General features: G+C 35.1%; 1 protein-coding gene across 4 annotated transcripts in view; it reads left to right on the top strand.

The window, feature by feature from the left end:
- The first annotated feature begins 9148 nt into the window (after positions 1-9148).
- LOC145687930 (solute carrier family 41 member 1-like) overlaps positions 9149-19512 on the top strand; it is a 191119-nt gene continuing 180755 nt past the window's right edge. The window contains exon 1 of one of the 4 annotated variants that reach the window (XM_081761499.1): positions 9149-9279. Coding sequence is in view for 1 of the 4 variants with exons in the window: in XM_081761495.1 (XP_081617621.1) it covers positions 12653-12710 (58 nt within the window). In the remaining 3 variants the exon portion in view is untranslated. Of the gene's footprint in view, positions 9280-12545; positions 12711-19512 lie in introns of those variants that run through there. The other 3 variants (XM_081761496.1, XM_081761495.1, XM_081761497.1) reach the window with 3 other exon arrangements.

The following is a 19512-nucleotide window of genomic DNA, read 5'->3' as shown; positions in this document are numbered from 1 at the left end:
ACCCAAAACTTCCAGCTAGTACATCTAACATCTGGAGAAACACTGTGAAATAAAAGCTTGAAATTTCGGAAACAATTATTGGTCGCAACAAAATTAAATAAGATGGTACTTCTATGGGTTAAATCAGTACCTCAGTACAATTTCGATCGAAAGATTAGTTCAGTCCTAGGTTTTCTTCAGGCAATTCCAAGGGTTCATCGAGCTGTGCAAAAGAATGAAAATTCGCTGTCAATATCTAAGATAGTAAATAAGATATAAGGAATTATATATTTTATGACGTGAAAATAGAGATCTTTATGGATTTGTACTTTTGGGTCTTTCCTAAAAGAAAAAAATTCAGAAAACTACTGTATATACCTTAATAGACAATTCAGTGGGCGGGGACACAGTAGCTTAGTGGTAGGGTATTTAACTAATCTTTTTTTTTTTTTTTTTTTTTTTTGCAGAAACTATTGGAGTATTCACTTAACCCATAGAAATACGATCATACTTAACTCCCTATTTAATTTTAAAATTAAATAAAAGGAAATATTTCAGTGTAGCGACCCACGATTATGCATTTTAGTCTCAGGGAGATTATGATTAAAGCAAGTGAATGTTGTTGACAGAATTGATGGAATGCAAAGGTGGGAGGAGAGTACCCCGAGAAAACCCACGAATACGATGTCCACTACAAACTGACTTGGCCGTGGATCGAACCAAGAACCCAATACACCAGAGGTAAGCACTCTACCACTAAGCCACTGTGCCCCCGCCCATTTAATTGTCTATTAAGGTATATACGGTTGTTTTCTGAAATTTCTTCTTCTTACAGCAAATACTCAAAAGTACAAATCCATGTGGGTCTCTATTTTTACGACGTCATAAAATACATAATTCCTTATATCTCGCTTGCTATATTAGATATTGACAAAAAATGTTCACTTTATTTCAGAGCCCGATGAACGCTTGGAATTGTCCAAAGAAAATTTAGAGCTGAATTAATCTTTCGATCGAAATTGTACTGACGAGTCTGAAGTTCTCACTTAACCCATATAAGTACCATCTTATTTAACTTTTGTTAGGATCAATAATTGTTTTCTGAAATTTCAAGATCTAATACGCTTTTATTGTATGGTGTCTCTCTAGCTGCTAGATGTACTAGCTGGAACTTTTAGGTAAATACATATTTCTAATACTCTTTACAAATGTCAAAATATATTTTACAAAACTTTTAAAATTTAATCTTGGTAGACCCCATGATGTTCTTAAACTCCATGGAAATACCTAATTATTTTAAGATGAAATTGCTACTGATGCTTATTAACTTTACATGACCGGTTTCGGAAATTTTACCACCTAACACGAAAACCCCATAACTATATGGATCCTCCCTTTATTTGACAATATCTTGATAGTCATATTTTAATTAATTTTCTAAATTGTACTGTCTAATATGCAAGCTCCACGTACCTATGGTGTCGCTTTTTATTTCACCATATTTCGGTAACTGTTAGGCGTACCGACTTGCGGTTTCGGTAAACACACACCTCTAACGTTCTTTAAAACGTTATTAAGACATATTTTAGAATATTTAGAAATGAGAGTTCTGGGAATATCATGGTACCCGAAAACCCCCATCAGGGCGTGTGTGTAGTGTATTTAATTGAAACTACTTTTGAGGTTGTTGTAAGCCCTCGTAATTACGTTTCCGAAACTGCACCATCTAGTACGCAAACTCCACAGTTCTGTAGTGTCGCTCTTTATTTTCCCATATCTCGATATCCATAAGGCTTACCGAGTTGAGGTTTTCGGTAAACAGATGTCAGTTCCTTACATTTTAGAGACATATATTTTCATATATCTAAAAAATACAGACATTAGGTACCCCATGGTAGCCCGAACACCATTGAGGTACCCACTTACTTTTGAATGGTAATACATTTTGAGTTGTTGTTCAGCATCAATAAACACTTCATAGTTTTTCTACGTGCAACCCAAAAGTCCATACCTGACCGAACAGATTTTGTCCATTTAATCTCAAAAATGTTAAGATACTTTGTATTGTTAAGTACAACCAAATTAAGCACACTGAATATAACATTTTAAATATTTTCTGATTTTTGTTGCAGGTATTTCGTGCATCAAACCAGGATTCTGCTTGAAAGACAGTCAAAAGAAGCAGTGTAGGTTGTGGCTAAAAGTACGCCCTTTCTGAAGACAGACTCAGTTGTACTTACATTATTTTGTACGAATATATAACCCTAATAAAGATACTGTACTACAAATTATTTCTTTCTTCCATAAATTATAATAAAATATTATCTCTGTTTAAAGAAAATGATTGTTAATGTTAAGTCATTTTAATTCTTTTTCTCTGTAATAAGAACATTATCCCTAGCAATATTTTTTATCTTTGTGCTATTGCGATTGGATGAAGTAAAATTCTATACGAAGCACTATTATTTCAGACATGCATTAATAACTAATGTATTGTTCTGTATGTAAGACAATGTGTATACTGAACATGTCTAGCGAAGGTGTTGTTTTAATACAGAATCTATAACTCAGCTTTTCAGTAGTCAACTTTATTGGGAATCCGAAGAAAGAAGTTAAAAAAAAAAAAAAATGTTGGACTTACCAGCGTGTGTGTGTTCGAATTCTGGACTAATCCAAATTATCCAGAGAAATCATTATATATTTCTTTGTTGCTATTTCAGATGTATCCTTTATCCAAGTCGTATGAAACGGAGACTTCATACATCGCTATACTTTGTATGAAGTATGTTCCGTATTTACTTAATCACTTTGTAACTTTCTCTAGTGTTGACAAGGCCGCAGGTGTCAATCGAATAGTTTAGTGTTTCACTCATGTCACCTTGTGACTAAGGTACGTCCTGTCGGTATATATATGGTACTGGGTTCAATTAGCGATAAAATACATTTTTAGCGTTAAACAAATGCAAAAATCTACACGAAATGAGATACCGTGATCTCTGACTTACGGATAACACCAAGCAACTAATGGTACTGAGTGTGATTGAGTTTACTAATTACTATTTGGCTAAAATCAGTGTTCCTTTATCTATAGTTCTTTTCGTGCTTTGAATTGCAAAGTTTGAAATAACCGTTTTAAATTATTGTGTATATATATCTTCCGAGTAATTCTGAGAATCATTGCTCTTTCTTTAAGCAATGTATGAGACTGTTAAATTGCTCTTTCCTTAAAATGTTGCACTAAGAAGGATGCATCCAGGAAAGTCCAAATTTGCAGAATGTTTATAGCAGGGAAGAATAAATATGTTTAGTCGATGGCTGCACAACGCCTCCGCTGTCACCACGTTGTCACACAGCGAATACAGCGAACGTTTAAGAGTATTCTGCACTTACTATTAGGTATCGGCCTGGGAACTTTGGCGCATCTACCCAGTCTCCTTCTTGGTGTTTCATTTTTAATGGCGAGTACTGAGTAGGAATAATATTGTAAGCGAATGCGTTTCCGGCTGACACCACACTTTTAATTATTGCGACATTAAAAAAAAAAAAAAAAAAAAAAAAACTGTTAATTAAAATGTACAGAGAAGTTATTTCTGGAAAATTCTATTCAGGCCTCTTGTGGTAACAACTGCACAGCTTAATAAATGATTGTACGTAAATCTTGTTTGAGTTTGAATATAGGATTGTATAAGGCTGTGCATTTTGCATTATTATTGAGGTGCTGCAACTAACTAACTGCAAACCATATGATAAATTCTTACAGTAATATATCACATATTGATTTACTCTGTATGGAAACGAAAATAGTTTAATATATGGTTAACCTCCTTTGTGCCAGGGGCGGATCCAGAGGGGGGCGATCGGGGCGATCGCCCCCCCCCCCCCACAAGAGGAAACTTTCTTATTTTATATATAAATAAACCCATCCATAACAAGTTTGGAGCTCTTAAAAGTAGCAGTATTACCGCCGACCGCCCCCCCCCCAGAAGTCCGTCCTGGATCCGCCCCTGCTTTGTGCCCATAATTTTAAAATTAACGCTTGTGTCACTTTTCAACACTTGACTTTGCAGTAGCTTTCCAACGAATTAGCAGAAGCCCAAACTTATAGGACACCCTGCAGGTAAATGCATTTCTTTGGACAGTTTCACTGCTCCAAACTAAGATTTGAAAAGTGTAGTATTGTTAATTTTATTATTATTGGCACAAAGGAGATCAACCATATTTTAAGCTATTTTTGTTTTCATACAGAGTAAAACAATATTTGACAACATTACAGTAAGAATGTATCATGCACTTTGCAGTATGTTGCAGCACTTTAATAATGGTGCACTATACGTACACTCTAGATCCTGCATATGTCCGATCCATACATTACAAGAAGGCAATACGTATTCGATACAGGTAAAATCTGTATATTTCATATGGACAACCTATTAGGTATATACATCCAATCTATACATTACATATGGCCAACCTGTACGCGACATACGTATAATCTATATGCTGCATGCAGACAGTCTGTAAGCTACATATATGCACTCTGTATGGTGCATACGGATATTCTGTATGCTGTATCTGGACAAGCTGTGTGCGACATAAGGAAAATCTGTATAATACATACGTACAATACGTATACTGTATCTAGTCGTACGTATGGGGCACAAGTACAATATAGATGCTGTCTCGGGGTTGAACGCAAGAAACATACGTACAGAACGTATATTGCATACTTCTTGAAATCATGCTCCGTCCTGATAGTCAGTGTATGTCGTCATTATTAACCCACATGCTACATACGACCCTGACGTCACAAAGCTAGATATTACCTCCGTATATACTTGTTACTGCAGATAACGTCACACGAATGACGTCATTGCACTTGTGCAGACAGTACGTATAATACATACTTTTTCAGCTATACGTTTGCTGCAGGATGTTATATACGGTTGTACGTTAAGTCCAGAAACTACAGGAATTACGAATGTAACCTACGTTTTTAAGTATGCCACCTACATTTTTTTTTTCTCAGTGTATTCTGGCTGCCCCCCCTCCAGTTTTCACGTTCTAGATTCTCCACTGATCCGAGGGAATAACGAGTGTAACAATTGCACTTTGCTAAAGCAAAAAAGGACTCAGCCAATCCGGCTGAAATTTAGTACACAAATGAAATGCCAGATTTAAAAGGACTCTACTGAATATAAGTTAAAGTGTGGTTAATAAATCACAAAAACTTGAGCAAGTTCATGAGCTTGGAACGTGTATGACTTACTATCTGGGGGAAAATACTTGAGATGATGTATCACTATGGCTTTTAGGGATCACTGAGATGAACAGCGACACTCCAGATGCAGTACTGAGGAAGCAAGAGATCCCTCTCACCCCTATGGAGAGAAAGAGGAGGTGCCATATAAAATTAGTCTGAATGGATTGAAATTAGAATCAAATCCATAGTTTTCGGGGCTGCTGAGGTGAGTAGCGACACTCTTGATGCCATTTACGCCCATTTTCAGCCCCATAGGCATGGAGATGAGGAGTGAGAAAATAAATGCCTAAATTGACATCAATTAGTGTCGAACCCATAGTTTTCGGAATTGCTATGCTGATTGGTGACAGTCTCGATGACATTTAAGCCAAAGTTTAAGCAATAATGGACAAATCAGCTAACCTACGTAATTGACATGAGCAATGCCAAAAGGCTCGCTCGTCCTTATTGATTCGATTGCAGGAAGATTCTTCCGAGGAACGACAGTTCGCTATAACAAAAAATACTCAACCGATGGAAATATTTTTTTTTATTCGACTTGCAGGAGGATCCAAAAATTGCACGAGCTGAAATTTACTACACAGATGGAAACTGAAAAGTGCCAGGTCTGGAAAGGACACTTCTTAATACGAGAAGCAAGTGAAATGGATGGTTAATAAATCGCTATAAATTGCTACTTGTAATTCGGGCTCTTCAATCAAATCTCTCCATCCAAAAAAAAAAAAAAAACTACTAACACAACTACAATTACAACATATTAACTTGATCATGAGTTCTAAATCATGAATGAAGAAATGGAAACAGTGTTGCGTGACTGGATTCTACAACAACAGTCTATTCAATTTGAAAATCCCCCTGGTTACATTCGCTGACATCCCAACTTTTAACTGTTTACAGATTACAATTAAAGGTCTCAATCAACCTTAATGCCTTATATTCGTAAGCAAGGCTAACTTGGTAATCAAGAACTGAAATTATCAAAATCTTGACAATATTTCACTGTAATGTCATACTCCATCTACAATGAGAAGGCTGGATGCAAAATCATTGGTACTTATAGTGGCGACGACTCGTGACTCCTGGGCTCTACACCAATCATAGAAGTGCTTTGCCTCACATGTGATGCATCGGAAAATTCGGTACGATTCGTGGAGCTGTCTTCCGAACGCACACTTCAGAAAACGTGAAATAGCAGAAGTGCGCCAACAACGTTGCCGAACTTAGAGAACATTGCCAACGATAAAACAAAAGCACGTAAACAACTATAACATGAACATTAACAATTATTCCAATTAGACGGTAACAATAATAACAGAAAAAAATAAAATAACAAAACAACAAAAAACAACAAAACGAACTTCGCGGCAATCTGACAACACTATACCCTCTGGAGATGTTTTTTGTACAGCGCGAGAGACCACACTGGTAAAATTTCATTGGTGTGGTTGACGACCGGGACACATCCTCACGCGCTCTATTGCATGGTGAATTGGGTAAATCTAGATCAGGCTTCACAAATCCTTGCAACCACTTTAGTCACCTACGACAAAAGAACGAATACAATAAGATGAATTGATTCAGGAAAAGTCAAGATTAGTCTACAAGGGGGTAAAAATGTGAATGATTTCCGTGATTTCCTTAGAAATTGTTATCGAAAGAAAAGAGGTCAACGTATGCTTGTGTTTAAGGTTATGATCGATAACTGTAACAAATCTTCATAATCTTACAATTCTAACTGTGGTGTTTGTATTATATCATTCACTAAAATAATATTTCAAAACCTGGCTGTTTACAAACATGCTTTCATGGCTAAAGCTATCCCTGAACTTCGTTTTTTCTTAGCTTACAAAATAATATTTGTAAATAATTTCCCAATATTTCAGGTGAACAGTTTGATCCGAATTGAATAACGTTCTTCTTATCACGTAGGCGCTGTTCAATGGAAAATACATTTTCATATAACTTCTTTGAAAACTGTAATATACATAATAAATTTTGATTTTGTTGCCAAATTGTTTCCATGATTTTTTTTTCTCAAGTTTGTGTCCCACTTCCCTATCATTAAGCTCACAAACTGTGTTAGCGCGTTGCGCGGTGGCTCAGTGGTAGAGCGTTCACCTCTGGTGCTTGGGGTCCTGGGTTCGACCCCAGCCCCCGCCAAGTGAACTTTGTGGTGGACAAACATCGTGCTCATGGGTTTTCTCGGGGTTCTCCAGTTTCCTCCCACTTTCTTCATTCCACCATTTCACTCATCTCTCATAATCACCGTCTCCTTTAGCCTAACCGGCATAACCGTGGGACATAAAACTCAAAGATTTCATTTCATTTTTTGTGTTAGCGCGTTATGACCATACTGGCAAGGAACTGAGGCACGAAATGTAACCGAATCTCAATCAACGGAACACATGTTCCTCGATTCTAGTAATTTGTAGTGTTATGTTCTTTCCTTGTCTCACTTTCTTTCTCATATTTTCTTATGTATTAAGAAATAAGTATACAAAAATAAAAATCAGGACAGTGAGTTTTTTAAAAAAAATAAATAAGAAAACACTATATTAAAGGAAATAGGTATCATACTAAAAAAAGCAAGAAAGGCCAAGTTCTGCTGGAGAAAAACTGAAAAGAGAGACAGAACCTTGAATTATTATTACGTATTATTATTATTATTATTATTGAAAATGAAATCTTTAGGTTTTACGTCCCACACTTATACTGGCTAGGCTAAAGGAGACGGTTATGATGAGAAATAAATGAAATGTCGGAATGAATAAAGTGAGAGGAAACGGGAGAACCCCTAGAAAACCTACGCGCACGGCGTTTTTCCACCACAAAGCCCACTTGGCGCAAACTGGAATCGAACCCAAGCACCAGAGATGAATACTCTACCACTGAGCCACCATACCATTATTATTATTATTATTATTATTATTATTATTATTATTATTATTATTATTATTATTATTATTATTATTATTATTATTATTATTATTATTATTATTATTGACATAGCATAAAGACATCAATAAAAAGTGTAGGAAGGAGTGACTTGCAGATTTGCCGTAATAGCAATAATGCAAGTTACATGCGTAGATCAAAGTGCATCAAATACTCTATTTTTTTACGTAGAAGGTTAATTATCATATATGATATTGTCCGCTACACATTGCTTGTAAAATTTGTATACAGTTTACATTTCACTGGAATTACAAAATTCTGAGTGTGACACATTTAGTCACTGGCGGATCTAGCCTGGGGCCAGGGGTCCTAGGCCCCCAGTTTTTTTAAGTGCCAAAAAATTAAAGCTAGTATCTATATATTTTTGAAAGTTAATAGTAAGTGTTGCCTTTATTGTAAAACTTTTGAAACCTCAAATATAGTTTCAGTTACAGATTTTCTGTTATGCAATGTGTAAAACAATACTTGAGGTCTACAATGCCAACGTCCAACCAAACCATAATATGCATCGGGTTTGGGAGAGAGTTAAGTTGAAAACTTCTGCAGGACACATGAAAAATTGTGAAGTTATGATATACTTATCATAATCTTGGTTCTGCCTCCTCCCACCCCCAGCTTTTACCTTCCAGATCCGCCACTACATTTAGTTGAAATCGTATGTAAAATTGTATACCTCTTCTTATACCTATGGCTTTGATATAAAAAAAGAGGACATTAAAAGTCCTATCGAATTTAACTTCGTACGTTCTTTGTACGAGAAGGACCTGACTACGTGTATACTTGTTCTTTATGTTAGTTTTATTTCTACTAAATAATTGTGCTGATACACAATAAAAAGTAGTCGAGATATCTCATTATGTCTCTGTTTCTCTTTTTTTCTTTCTTTCTTAAAGCACATTTCGCAATCATGAATTCTACATAGAAAACGGGACATGCTTCAGTATGACTTGACAGGTGAAAGAATGTACACTAATGTAGGGACAATGCTTGTAAACTCTACTCATTGTCACACGTAAAACATCAAAGAAGATTGGGGGACTGCTGAGGGTCACGCATTTTTGTAGTGGCTGTCTACACAGAAACAGGTAAGCACAAATACTCCTTTTTTTTTTTTGTTTCCATTGCCGATTATTCTTTAATCGTAGTACTCTATAATTAATGTTAGTACCTCATTGAAGTGTTTGTTATGGACATTCATTAGATATGTGCACACCATTCTCTGTTCAAGATCATCATATATGTTCTTGACATAAGACAATACAGGAAGTATTTTTTTTCTTCTCTCTGAGAATCTTATAGTATTAGGCCTATAACTTTTTAAAAACTCAATTTAGTGCGGATAGCCACGGTTTGATCTCAGACCATGGTAGTTTGTAATGGACAAAAACGTGTTTGTGAGTTTTCTGAAGTTATTTTCATTTCTTGATTTACTTATCACATTCACTTTTTATTTCTCATCCGTTTACCTTAGAATACTCAAACTGAATATCTCATTTCATTTTCATTTTTTTAATATTGTTATGTTCAAAATGTGAGTCTTGTAAGCAAAGATGTGTGCTATATGTTCTCACAATCAGCGTTTCTTTTCGGGAAGAAGTGTTCCGGGGAGCACACTTAGTATTTGTAAGGACACATATTATTTTCACACTGTTTCGGTATAGAAGAAACACTACTCACAATTCCAACTCTATATTAAAAACTAGTTGTTTTCCCAAGACCTTTGGCTCGTCTGCAAATTTCTGCATTCTAGCGATATTTTTGGCAGCGCAGCTAGCGACATGTGTTAGTTTGATTTTAAAGTATAAGAAATTAGCGTGACTGACAGACTGAATCATCTTGATTTTCTAAGGAATTTAATAATGTCTAAGGAATGTAATAATAATAAGTACTTTCGCCTAGACGTATATGCAATTCGTAAATCTTGACTTTTTTTTTCAGGTTTGCGTATTAGCATTACTTTCAGGTTGAGGTCTCTTGCTTTTATAATCTGGATCTCCAATTTTATAAAGCAAATATAGTTACATACTACTTCTTTATTACAGTCGCGGATTTGTCATCTATTCTTATCAGTTTAAGATTTGGAGAACCATTTTATACTTGACCAGATACTGGAGAAATTATTTAAGATACATAGATGAGTGAGAAATTCACAAAAAAATTAAATGTCGACTGAAGGCAATTAGTTCGTGTTATTATTCAGCTCAAAATCCTTTGCCGTTGCTAATTCTGTCAAGGAATTTGAAGCTTAAAATACATAAAACAAAAATCATGCGTGTTGCCCTGCATTGTTACGAAACATGGTCGCTTACCCTGAGGGAAGGACGTAGAGTGAAAGTATTTGAGAACAAGATCCTGAGACGAAAATTCGGACCCAAGAGAAACGGGAATGCGGAATGACGGAAACTTCATAAATTACATAATTTGTATGGTTTACCAAACATTGTTAGGGCCATCAAGTCTAGGAGGGCAGGTCAGGTGGGCAGGTCATGTAGCCAGAATGGAAGAAAGTAGCAGTCATCTAACTAACTCTATATATGGCCTATGGAACCCGGAGGTTCAATACTGCGTTCACAAAATCTCTCCATTGACTTCTAATCTTAGCCAATTGGATCCAGTTTCTACTTGGTATTCCTATTTCTGCGAGATCCGTCTTAATATTGTCTTTCCGTCTGCGCTTAGGTCTTCCTTCTGGTTGTTCTTCGATTGAATTTCCACTTAAAATATCAAAAATATTTATATTTTCTTCCATTCTGGCTACATGACCTTCCCACCTGAGCCTCCTAGACTTGATGACCTTAACAATGTTTGGTAAATGATATAAATTAAGCAGTTCTTCGTTATGAAGTTTCTACCATTCCCGATTCCCGTTCCACTTGGGTCCGAATATTTGTTTCAGGATCTTGTTCCCAAATACTTTCAGTCTACGTTTCTTCCCGAAGAATGAGCGACCATGTTTCGCAACCGTACAGGACAACAGGCATGATTATCGTTTTATATATTTTAAACTTCAAGTTCCTCCACAGCATTCACGACAACAATGAATTGAATAATAACACGAATTCCCTGCTTTTAGTCGAGATTCAATTAGTTCGTAGACATAGATAAACCTCTTTCGGTTTTAATACAGAGTTTTGCATAGAGATGGAATATATTGTTAGGACGTGTAATTGATTGCATAAAATAACTTTTCGGTGCCTATTACTATTTTCACTCTATAATGGTACCTATTCTTCGAACATTAAGATGATCAGAAGAAACGCTTCTCGCTATCTATAATTTTTGCTCTAGAGTGGCTCAGTGGTAGAAATGAAATGAAATGAAATCTTTGAGTCTTACGTCCCACGATTATGCTGGCTAGGCCGGTTGCTTTACTCGTTTACTTGACTTTTTTTCAATCACCTAGAACGACAGGGACACGAACCCAGAAACATCGAGGACAATTAAAATCACAAAGGCTCTCCCAGCTGGAATCGAACCCGGGAAATCGTACACACCAAAGGTGGACGTGCTAGCCATTAGACCAGGGGGGAGGAAACCACTATACTACGGTGTTCTCCCTTTAAACTACACCCCTTAGGCTAAAAGAAACAAATGATTAAAGGAAGCGAATAATGATCAATGAATTGGTTGAATACAGAAGGAAACGGGTAAACTCCAAGAAAACGTACGAACATAATGTTGTTTACAATAAACTAACATGTTGCGGGATCGAATCAGGGACCCTTCGAACTATAAATGAGCACTCTATCACTTTTTTATGATGATTGAATCGCCGTTCCCTTGGTAATATATACGTGGTGTTAGATTCGATTTAAGATGAAAGCCCAACTTTCATTAGCCTCCAAAACATGGTAGTTAACAAAAACACATAAAAAGGGTCCAAACAACTTGTTGTAACAAGTTAACACTTGGTAAGAAGCATTCGCATAACAGAATATCGAGATATTTTTTATTTTACTGTACTGTATTTTGAGGTGTCATTTGCATACTTTCTTCCGCGCAAAATTCAAAACAAACTTTGAATTCCATAGGTCAGGAAAAAGATGATTGGAAAATCTGATAAGTTAGCCATCAATCTTATCAAGCACACAACCTTTCTAGATTGTTTTCTTTTCGATCTTCCCTTTCAACAGATCAAGAGTTACAAAATAAACCTACTTCAGAGTTATTTACAGTTTCAAATGTTTCGGTCTGAATGGAGACAAATGGCTGAAAGTAAGAAAGTGAAATTTGTGTAATAACGGTTTCATCCTATTTAAGCACTGTTATAAACAGAAGTAAGAATTTTGAAAAAAAATAAAAAAGAACTTTAGCGGTAAAATTAGTAATCTATAGTATTAGTTTAAGACTTGTTCTTGTCGGCTAATGGTTGTATTGTCGCATTAAGTGTACATGCGTTGATTCTTTTCGTGTTAAGTATAATAAGTGTATTGTAATGGCCGATAATAAAACTCTTGAATGAAAATGACACAGCGTGGATGGCCTTACAAAAGGAAGATTCTTTCGCAAACTGAAGGTTAGTGAACTTTTCTGCTATTGAATATAAATATTTCTGTCGAAACTTACCAATACAAGTCATTTTACACGTTTGTCTTTCTGTTTTGATGACCTAGAGTGCCTCCCAATCGAATATAAAATACTATTCGGACACAATTGGTGAATGTCCTGATTACAGGTGTTGTGTGGATCGCTGTTAGGATCAGAGGCGGCGATTAGGAGTCAAGAGTGGGGAAGTTGCTCCCGCACTTTTTTTGAAGTAGTCCCTTAATGTACATAGTTTCATTTGGAAATATGAAGTCTTTGTATGTATTACTGGTTCATAGAAAAAAATTATACCACATAATATTTGCCGTTGCGTGAGTACGTATTGGTTATTTGTCTTCCCGTGGAGTTAAGAAAGCTACAGGAATTGCGTTTTAATTTCAATTCATAGCAATTAATATTACAGTTGCGTATTTCTTTAAATGTCGTAGCATATACCTGTAACATTTACTGTCTTTCACTTTCTAAGAGTAATAACATTCATTTAATGACATGTGTAGAATTAAAAATATAAGTCGTCCATTAACCCATAGTCTCAAGATAACTTTTGCAAAAGGATTCTCGTTATTCATTACTTTGATTAATATTATCCTTTCTATTTATTTGTTTTGCAAATTTTTTATTAAATAATGTGATCAGGTAATTTTCCAGACATAATTTTACGATGATCATGGGCAAGGAATCAGATCTTTTCTTATACTTTCGTTGTTTAAGAGTACAAAGGGTTCATACCTACTTGCGTTGCTCTTGTCAATTTACTTAATAAAACATGAAACACGATATACAGTATTTTAACTGAAAAAGATAGTATCCTATTATTTATACAATCTTTCTTCAAAAAAGTGTTAGAAACAACCAGGAAAACTAACATTGATATACAAATATTTAGATCATGTCTTGCACCCCCTCTTTTAACGTCCAGTCGCCGCCACTGTTTGGGTTTGCGTACAGTCTTGCTTAAAACTAAACTTGACCATGCATTTTTCTTTGAAAACACGTGTACCAGAACGTATGGTTGGAATTAAATCAAACATATGTTGATTCTCTCAGGCCAATTGAGATCATAATTTAGGGCTATATATTAAAAGTTCCTTCGTACATTTGCCAGAGTATGGTAATTTGATTTGATTTGATTTTTAAGTTTCGCATCCCATTCAGTAGCGAGGGCCTATGTGGACCTATACAGTATCCAAAGTGAAAAAAAAAAAAAAAAAAAACAGAGGCGGTATGTTTTATTACGAGTTTGACTTGACATACCGACTATCTAAATGTTGAAATGCAGTGGAGTATGTTGTCTAAAAGATTGTGTTTCTATTTTCATAATGACTGAAAACAATTGGAGAGCTTCTCTGTAGTAACGCGGTGTGGGGGGGAGGTGCATGGAGAGACTTTGATCCGCTCCAACTTTCTGAAAAAAAATCCCCTTATGTTGCATTATAGAAAATTATACACGAAAATGCTCAAAAACCGAATGAGAATATTAATAAACTCCCGGTCCCCCACTCGACTGTGGGTTATTCCAAACACCCCAAGGTCCTCTCCTACAGCAGACAACTCCTAAATCCGCTCATGCTCAAAACACAGTATTTATATGCATTAAGCATATACAAACATACATAACAAAGAAACAATTCAATATGGCACATCAAAATATAAAGTAAGTGAACTTCTTTGCAGACACTTCATTTTAAAAAACTTGTCAACTTAGAAATTATTATAAGAAATAAATCCTTTTACTTGCAAAACTATTCGTCAATTACTGTGTATAAAAATGGATTTATTAAAGGTATTTAGCATCCACTTTCCAGTGACGGTATGCCCTCATCACTAAAAAACTAGAAGCGGTATGGCATACCACCGCATACCGTCTCACTTCGACCACTGGACCTACACCTTCCAAAGCTATTGTGGGTTCCAAAACTGCTAGTACATGAGCTCCCGCCGAGAATCGAACGCGGGTTTCCCATGAATATGGTGTTTTAAAACAAGGTGTGCCGCCAAAGATGTTTAGACTAAGACAGCACGTTAGTGTGGAAAAGTTGCCATTTGATGTGAAAAAGACATAAACAACATCTTAGAGTAATTGGAACACACTTTAAAATGTCGCAAGTATGAAAAATTTTTATAAATTTCTCATTTTTTGTTCTATTTCACTGTTTCACTCTCTCTCACTGTTTTGCACTACAAAAACGTTGCTGACACGGAGACTCAATGATTGAGCGCTTACCCCTGGAGCGTGGGGTTCATGTTCCGAACCTCCAGCAAGTAACTTTTTGGTGAATAGGTATAGCGTCGTGTATACCATTGTACTAAAATTGTTCTCTTCTTCTCTGCCATTTCTAAGACCCTCTCATTCGTTTCCCGTTCGACCTAGCAAATTCTCTCCATTCTTCTCCACACCCATATTTCGAAAGCTTCCAGTTGTTTCTCACCATTTTTGCGTAATGTCCATGTTTCTCATCCATCCAGTACAATAATGCACACGAAGCATTTTATGAGTCTTTTTCTCAGCTCTTTATTCAAGGTCTCACAAAATACTATTTTCTTCCTCCTAAGAATCGAATGTAATGTATCGAATATTTACTCCGAGTTGTTCTGAAAATTCGGAACAATGATTGTTTCTAAGCTCTCTCTTTTGGGAACTTTTACGCAAGGTTCTGAACAATTTTAAATTATAGAAATTCACAGAAGTTGTTGATTCTTTTCTATTTTTTTGTTTTTATTTTTTTCATTCTTTTTTCTTGGTATCCTGATTTTATTGACGTCTGGAAATTATTTTTTTTAAAAATAAAAGAAAGAAGAAGAAAACATTTTCCCTACGTTTAAAGAAGTGAAACTGTGTCAGATAGAAAGGAAACAAAAACATGATTAGTCGAGCTGAAACTGAAGCATTGCAAATCAATTAATGCAGGAGTGAACCATGACAGTGGATAGTCATTTGCCTTTAATTTCTTATGTGCCTTTTTTCAGCAGCAAGCAGTAAGTGAAAGTATTTTCGCTTATTTATTACATACTCAGCTGTTTGGATATATATATATATATATATATATATATATATATATATATATATATATATATATATATATATATATATATATATATATATATTCTAAAATACAAATGAGTAAAAATTCTATCGACCAAACCAAAGGATATGACTAGGGCCCGGATTTTTATGTGCTAAAAAAACTTAAAATATTTATTTTTTCTGTGCTAAAAATGAAAAATATTTGCTAAAAATTAAAAAAATAACACAAAATAACAAAGAAAAGTATGAGAAAACACCCAACGTAAGAAAAATAAATGCTGGTGCTCACCAATAACTCCTATTCATCATGTGTCGAAATTCCATGAGGGCATTACAATGAATAACTAACGTCTTTTTCAAATTGTCCATCGTAAAGCTATGCCTATTGTCGCGGAATAATGCCTTATGATGAGAAAAGGAACGTTCTACATCACACGATATTAACCTCGCGTATTTGAAAAGGGGGCATATCATGAATATTCACACCATGATCTTCACTTGTGTTTTGACCTTCCAATACTTCAGATATTTTACATAGGGTTTTATACCCAATGTTTGTCTTTTACAAATTCTTAATTTTTTTTCTTATGACTTCAGTTTTCGAAGCAGAAAGAACATTCAGCTTTCTTTCAATGCACTGTACTTCCTGTACTTCTTTAACCGAAGTACTCAATAAATCTCCCGTTGTTTCTAGTTTCTTTATAGAGTGAGTCAAGAAACCGAAATTGACAGATATGAAAGTCAAGTCACTGTCACTTACTAAATTTTGAACAATTACAATAGACGAAGTATCGTCTGGGTTTAGTTTATTTCCTACAGATACAAATGCTTTAAACTTCTCTACATAACATAAAACTGAATTGTGTCAGGTACCCCACCTCTTGATTGTGGGTATTAGAAGAAGTGAAAAATCGGGATTTGTTTCTTTGAAAAGTTCAATTTTAGTTGGCAATTTTACGAAAAAAAAATTGTTTTCATTTGACACTAACTTGGTCATTTAAGTACAAAGCACTCCTTCAGTAGGTCTTTGCTTGGCACAAGTTACCCCAGCGTTGATAAGCAGAATTTATGGCGACGCTGTTTCTTCAGGTGGGAAATTGCTTATAAATACAATGGATAGATTTATGTAGCTTACTCTTTTCCCGATGTTAATTTCTTTCGAGAGAAAGTAAAAAAAATCTTGAAATTTAGGATAAAATAACGGAAAATTGTTAAAAATATATATTTATTACCAAAATGTCCAAAATATTTATTTACATATCTTTTTTTTTTTCAGATAATATGCATTTTTATGTGGAATAAAATTTGTAATTTACACTTGCAAACTCTTAATTGGGATAATAAACTTTGTTTTGGGCTTGTACATGTTTGAAAAAAAAATGCTTTTACATATAAATCCGGGCCTTAGATATGAGATATCGAAATATTAACATTTTTGAAGTTGAGATTGTTTTACGAAAATAACCCAGGAAGATAAGCCCCATTATTTTCAGAAACTTGCAAATACATTTGTGAAACTTTTTGTCGTAGTGCAAATGAAGAGACATATTTCCTTCTCGACTTTATTATAAAACTAAATACTGAAAAAAATGGGAGTCTACGATTGAAAGTAGTTTTTGCATAGAAAAATAGTTTGAACACGATTTATAACAAAGAAATAACTATGTTTCTGCCTCTATTCTATTAGTTATTTAAACCAACCAAAGTGTTCCATATGTTTCAAATAAGAAATTTTATATTATTATTATTATTATTATTATTATTATTATTATTATTATTATTATTATTATTATTATTATTATTATTACAATATGTTTGGACAGTTATATTATTTAGCTTTCTTTAGGCTTAACATTAGTGGTCGAAGTCAGACGGTATGCGGTGGTATGCCATACCACCTCTGTTTTTTTTTTTCAGTAATGAAGACATACTGTCTCTGGTTTTTCAGTGATCAAGACAATGTTTAAATAGCCGGTATGTGAGTCAAAATCATAATAAAACATACCGCCTCTGCTTTTTTCCCACTTCGAACACTGCTTTACATATTGAAGAACTAGTAGCCGTGTATATTCTTCGTACGGAAATAATAAAGTACTTGGAAAAATATTTTAAAACACATAGCCAATCATGAGCGTAGCGTTCAATAAAGGCGTGGGAACATTGCTTGCTCTGGACAAACAGAATAATGAATTGATATAAATAATGCAATAATGCAGGATATTTGAAAAATGCATTAACATAATATCTTCCTCTTTTTTCGAAAATGTGATGAAGAGCGAGAAACAAATCGCACAAAATTCCTTTTTCATCAGTATTCTAGTGCAAAATTCCAATTTCCCATGCCCAAAGGTTCCGGAAGTTTAACTTCAAGAAATGTAACCCATTAGGGGGTCGAATTTCACAACACCCCATCTTGTACACACTCAAGGATACATGAAAATTTTTTGTGCAAACTTCCAACTTCCTATACCCAAGCCAAAGGTTTCAGGATGTGTGTGTTGTAATATATGGTAAAATTCTCTGTGTTGTACTCAGCATTGTTGCAACCGCTGGAGGTGTTGATTGGTTCAGTGTTTCAAACTTTATTTTAACTCATTAGTAAATGCTTCATGATTTTTTTTAAATACAGGGTGTACCAGAAGTAGTGACTCACCTTTTCGGTAGGTAAAGCTTGGTAGAAGTAATTCATATGTTTGAATTTTTTCCTACTACCAGTTTATTATAAAAATCTACTATAAACAGTATTCTATAAGAATTGAACAACAAAGTAATTTCTTTAGTATGAAGCAAAATAGGTATTTTTTTTTTTACCTGACGGTCTAAGGAAAGATTCCTCAGTAGCGAACTACGTGAGGAGGTGTAGGGCACTCGCTGCTCCACTGCAAACACAGAGGGGTTAGAGATCCCGACAAAGCTTTACTGCAAGTTAGACTGGGTTGTGATTATAAATTTCTCGCTGCTGCACTGCAAGCAGAAAGAGAGGTAAAGTTTTCTACAAGGCTCCACTGCAAGCTAAGAGGAGAAGGAACCGCTGGCTCTATTGCATGCTAAGGCTTTGGGTTAGGTGAAATGCTTTTTAGGCTCAACTGCAAACCAAGAAAGGGGATTTGACTAATGTTGATAGAGTTATTTTGGTTATATAGCGCTTCAAGTGAAGTGGTGGCGCTGCTGTTCTCTCGTCGTTATGTGATCTGTGGTGTCCTTATAGTTTTTGTTGTCTGCAACTGTAGTACCCCAAATTAAGGCGAAGTATTTCATTATAAAGTGCATGTGATTTTTGTTTATAAATAGGAGCACGTGTAGAATGTTTTGTAAACACAATTACATGCTGGTTGTTTATAACACACAAACACACAGTATATTAGGCACGTGGTATATTACAATATATTTCACTGAAGTTACGTAAACTCCTCACACAATCGTCTCTAAATAACATTTTACAACCAAAAGATCGAGTTCAATCGTTTTACCGCAAGCAAAGGCAGTAAATTCATCCTTGTTTTCGCAAATCGTTGGGCAATACCATTAATCCACTTCAATTCCTCCACGATTTTTTTTTCAAGAGGTGTAGTCTAGCTACTGTAAATGGGACAACCCAGAGAGTGAATCAAGTTAAATCGGTTTCTCGCACCCAAAAATCAGAAGATTTTTCTGGTTTCTTGATCATAGTTACTCAAAATACTCGGAATGAATTTTCCGGAAGTCACCATTTAGACAAATCGTCTTATTGCATCACATATTCTTAATC

Source organism: Thermobia domestica, chromosome 6, assembly GCF_964235325.1.
Source record: "Thermobia domestica chromosome 6, izTheDome1.hap1.1, whole genome shotgun sequence".
NCBI lineage: Eukaryota > Metazoa > Arthropoda > Insecta > Zygentoma > Lepismatidae > Thermobia > Thermobia domestica.
The sequence above is the reverse complement of the archived record's forward strand: the minus strand, read 5'-3'. Positions and strand labels throughout refer to the sequence as shown.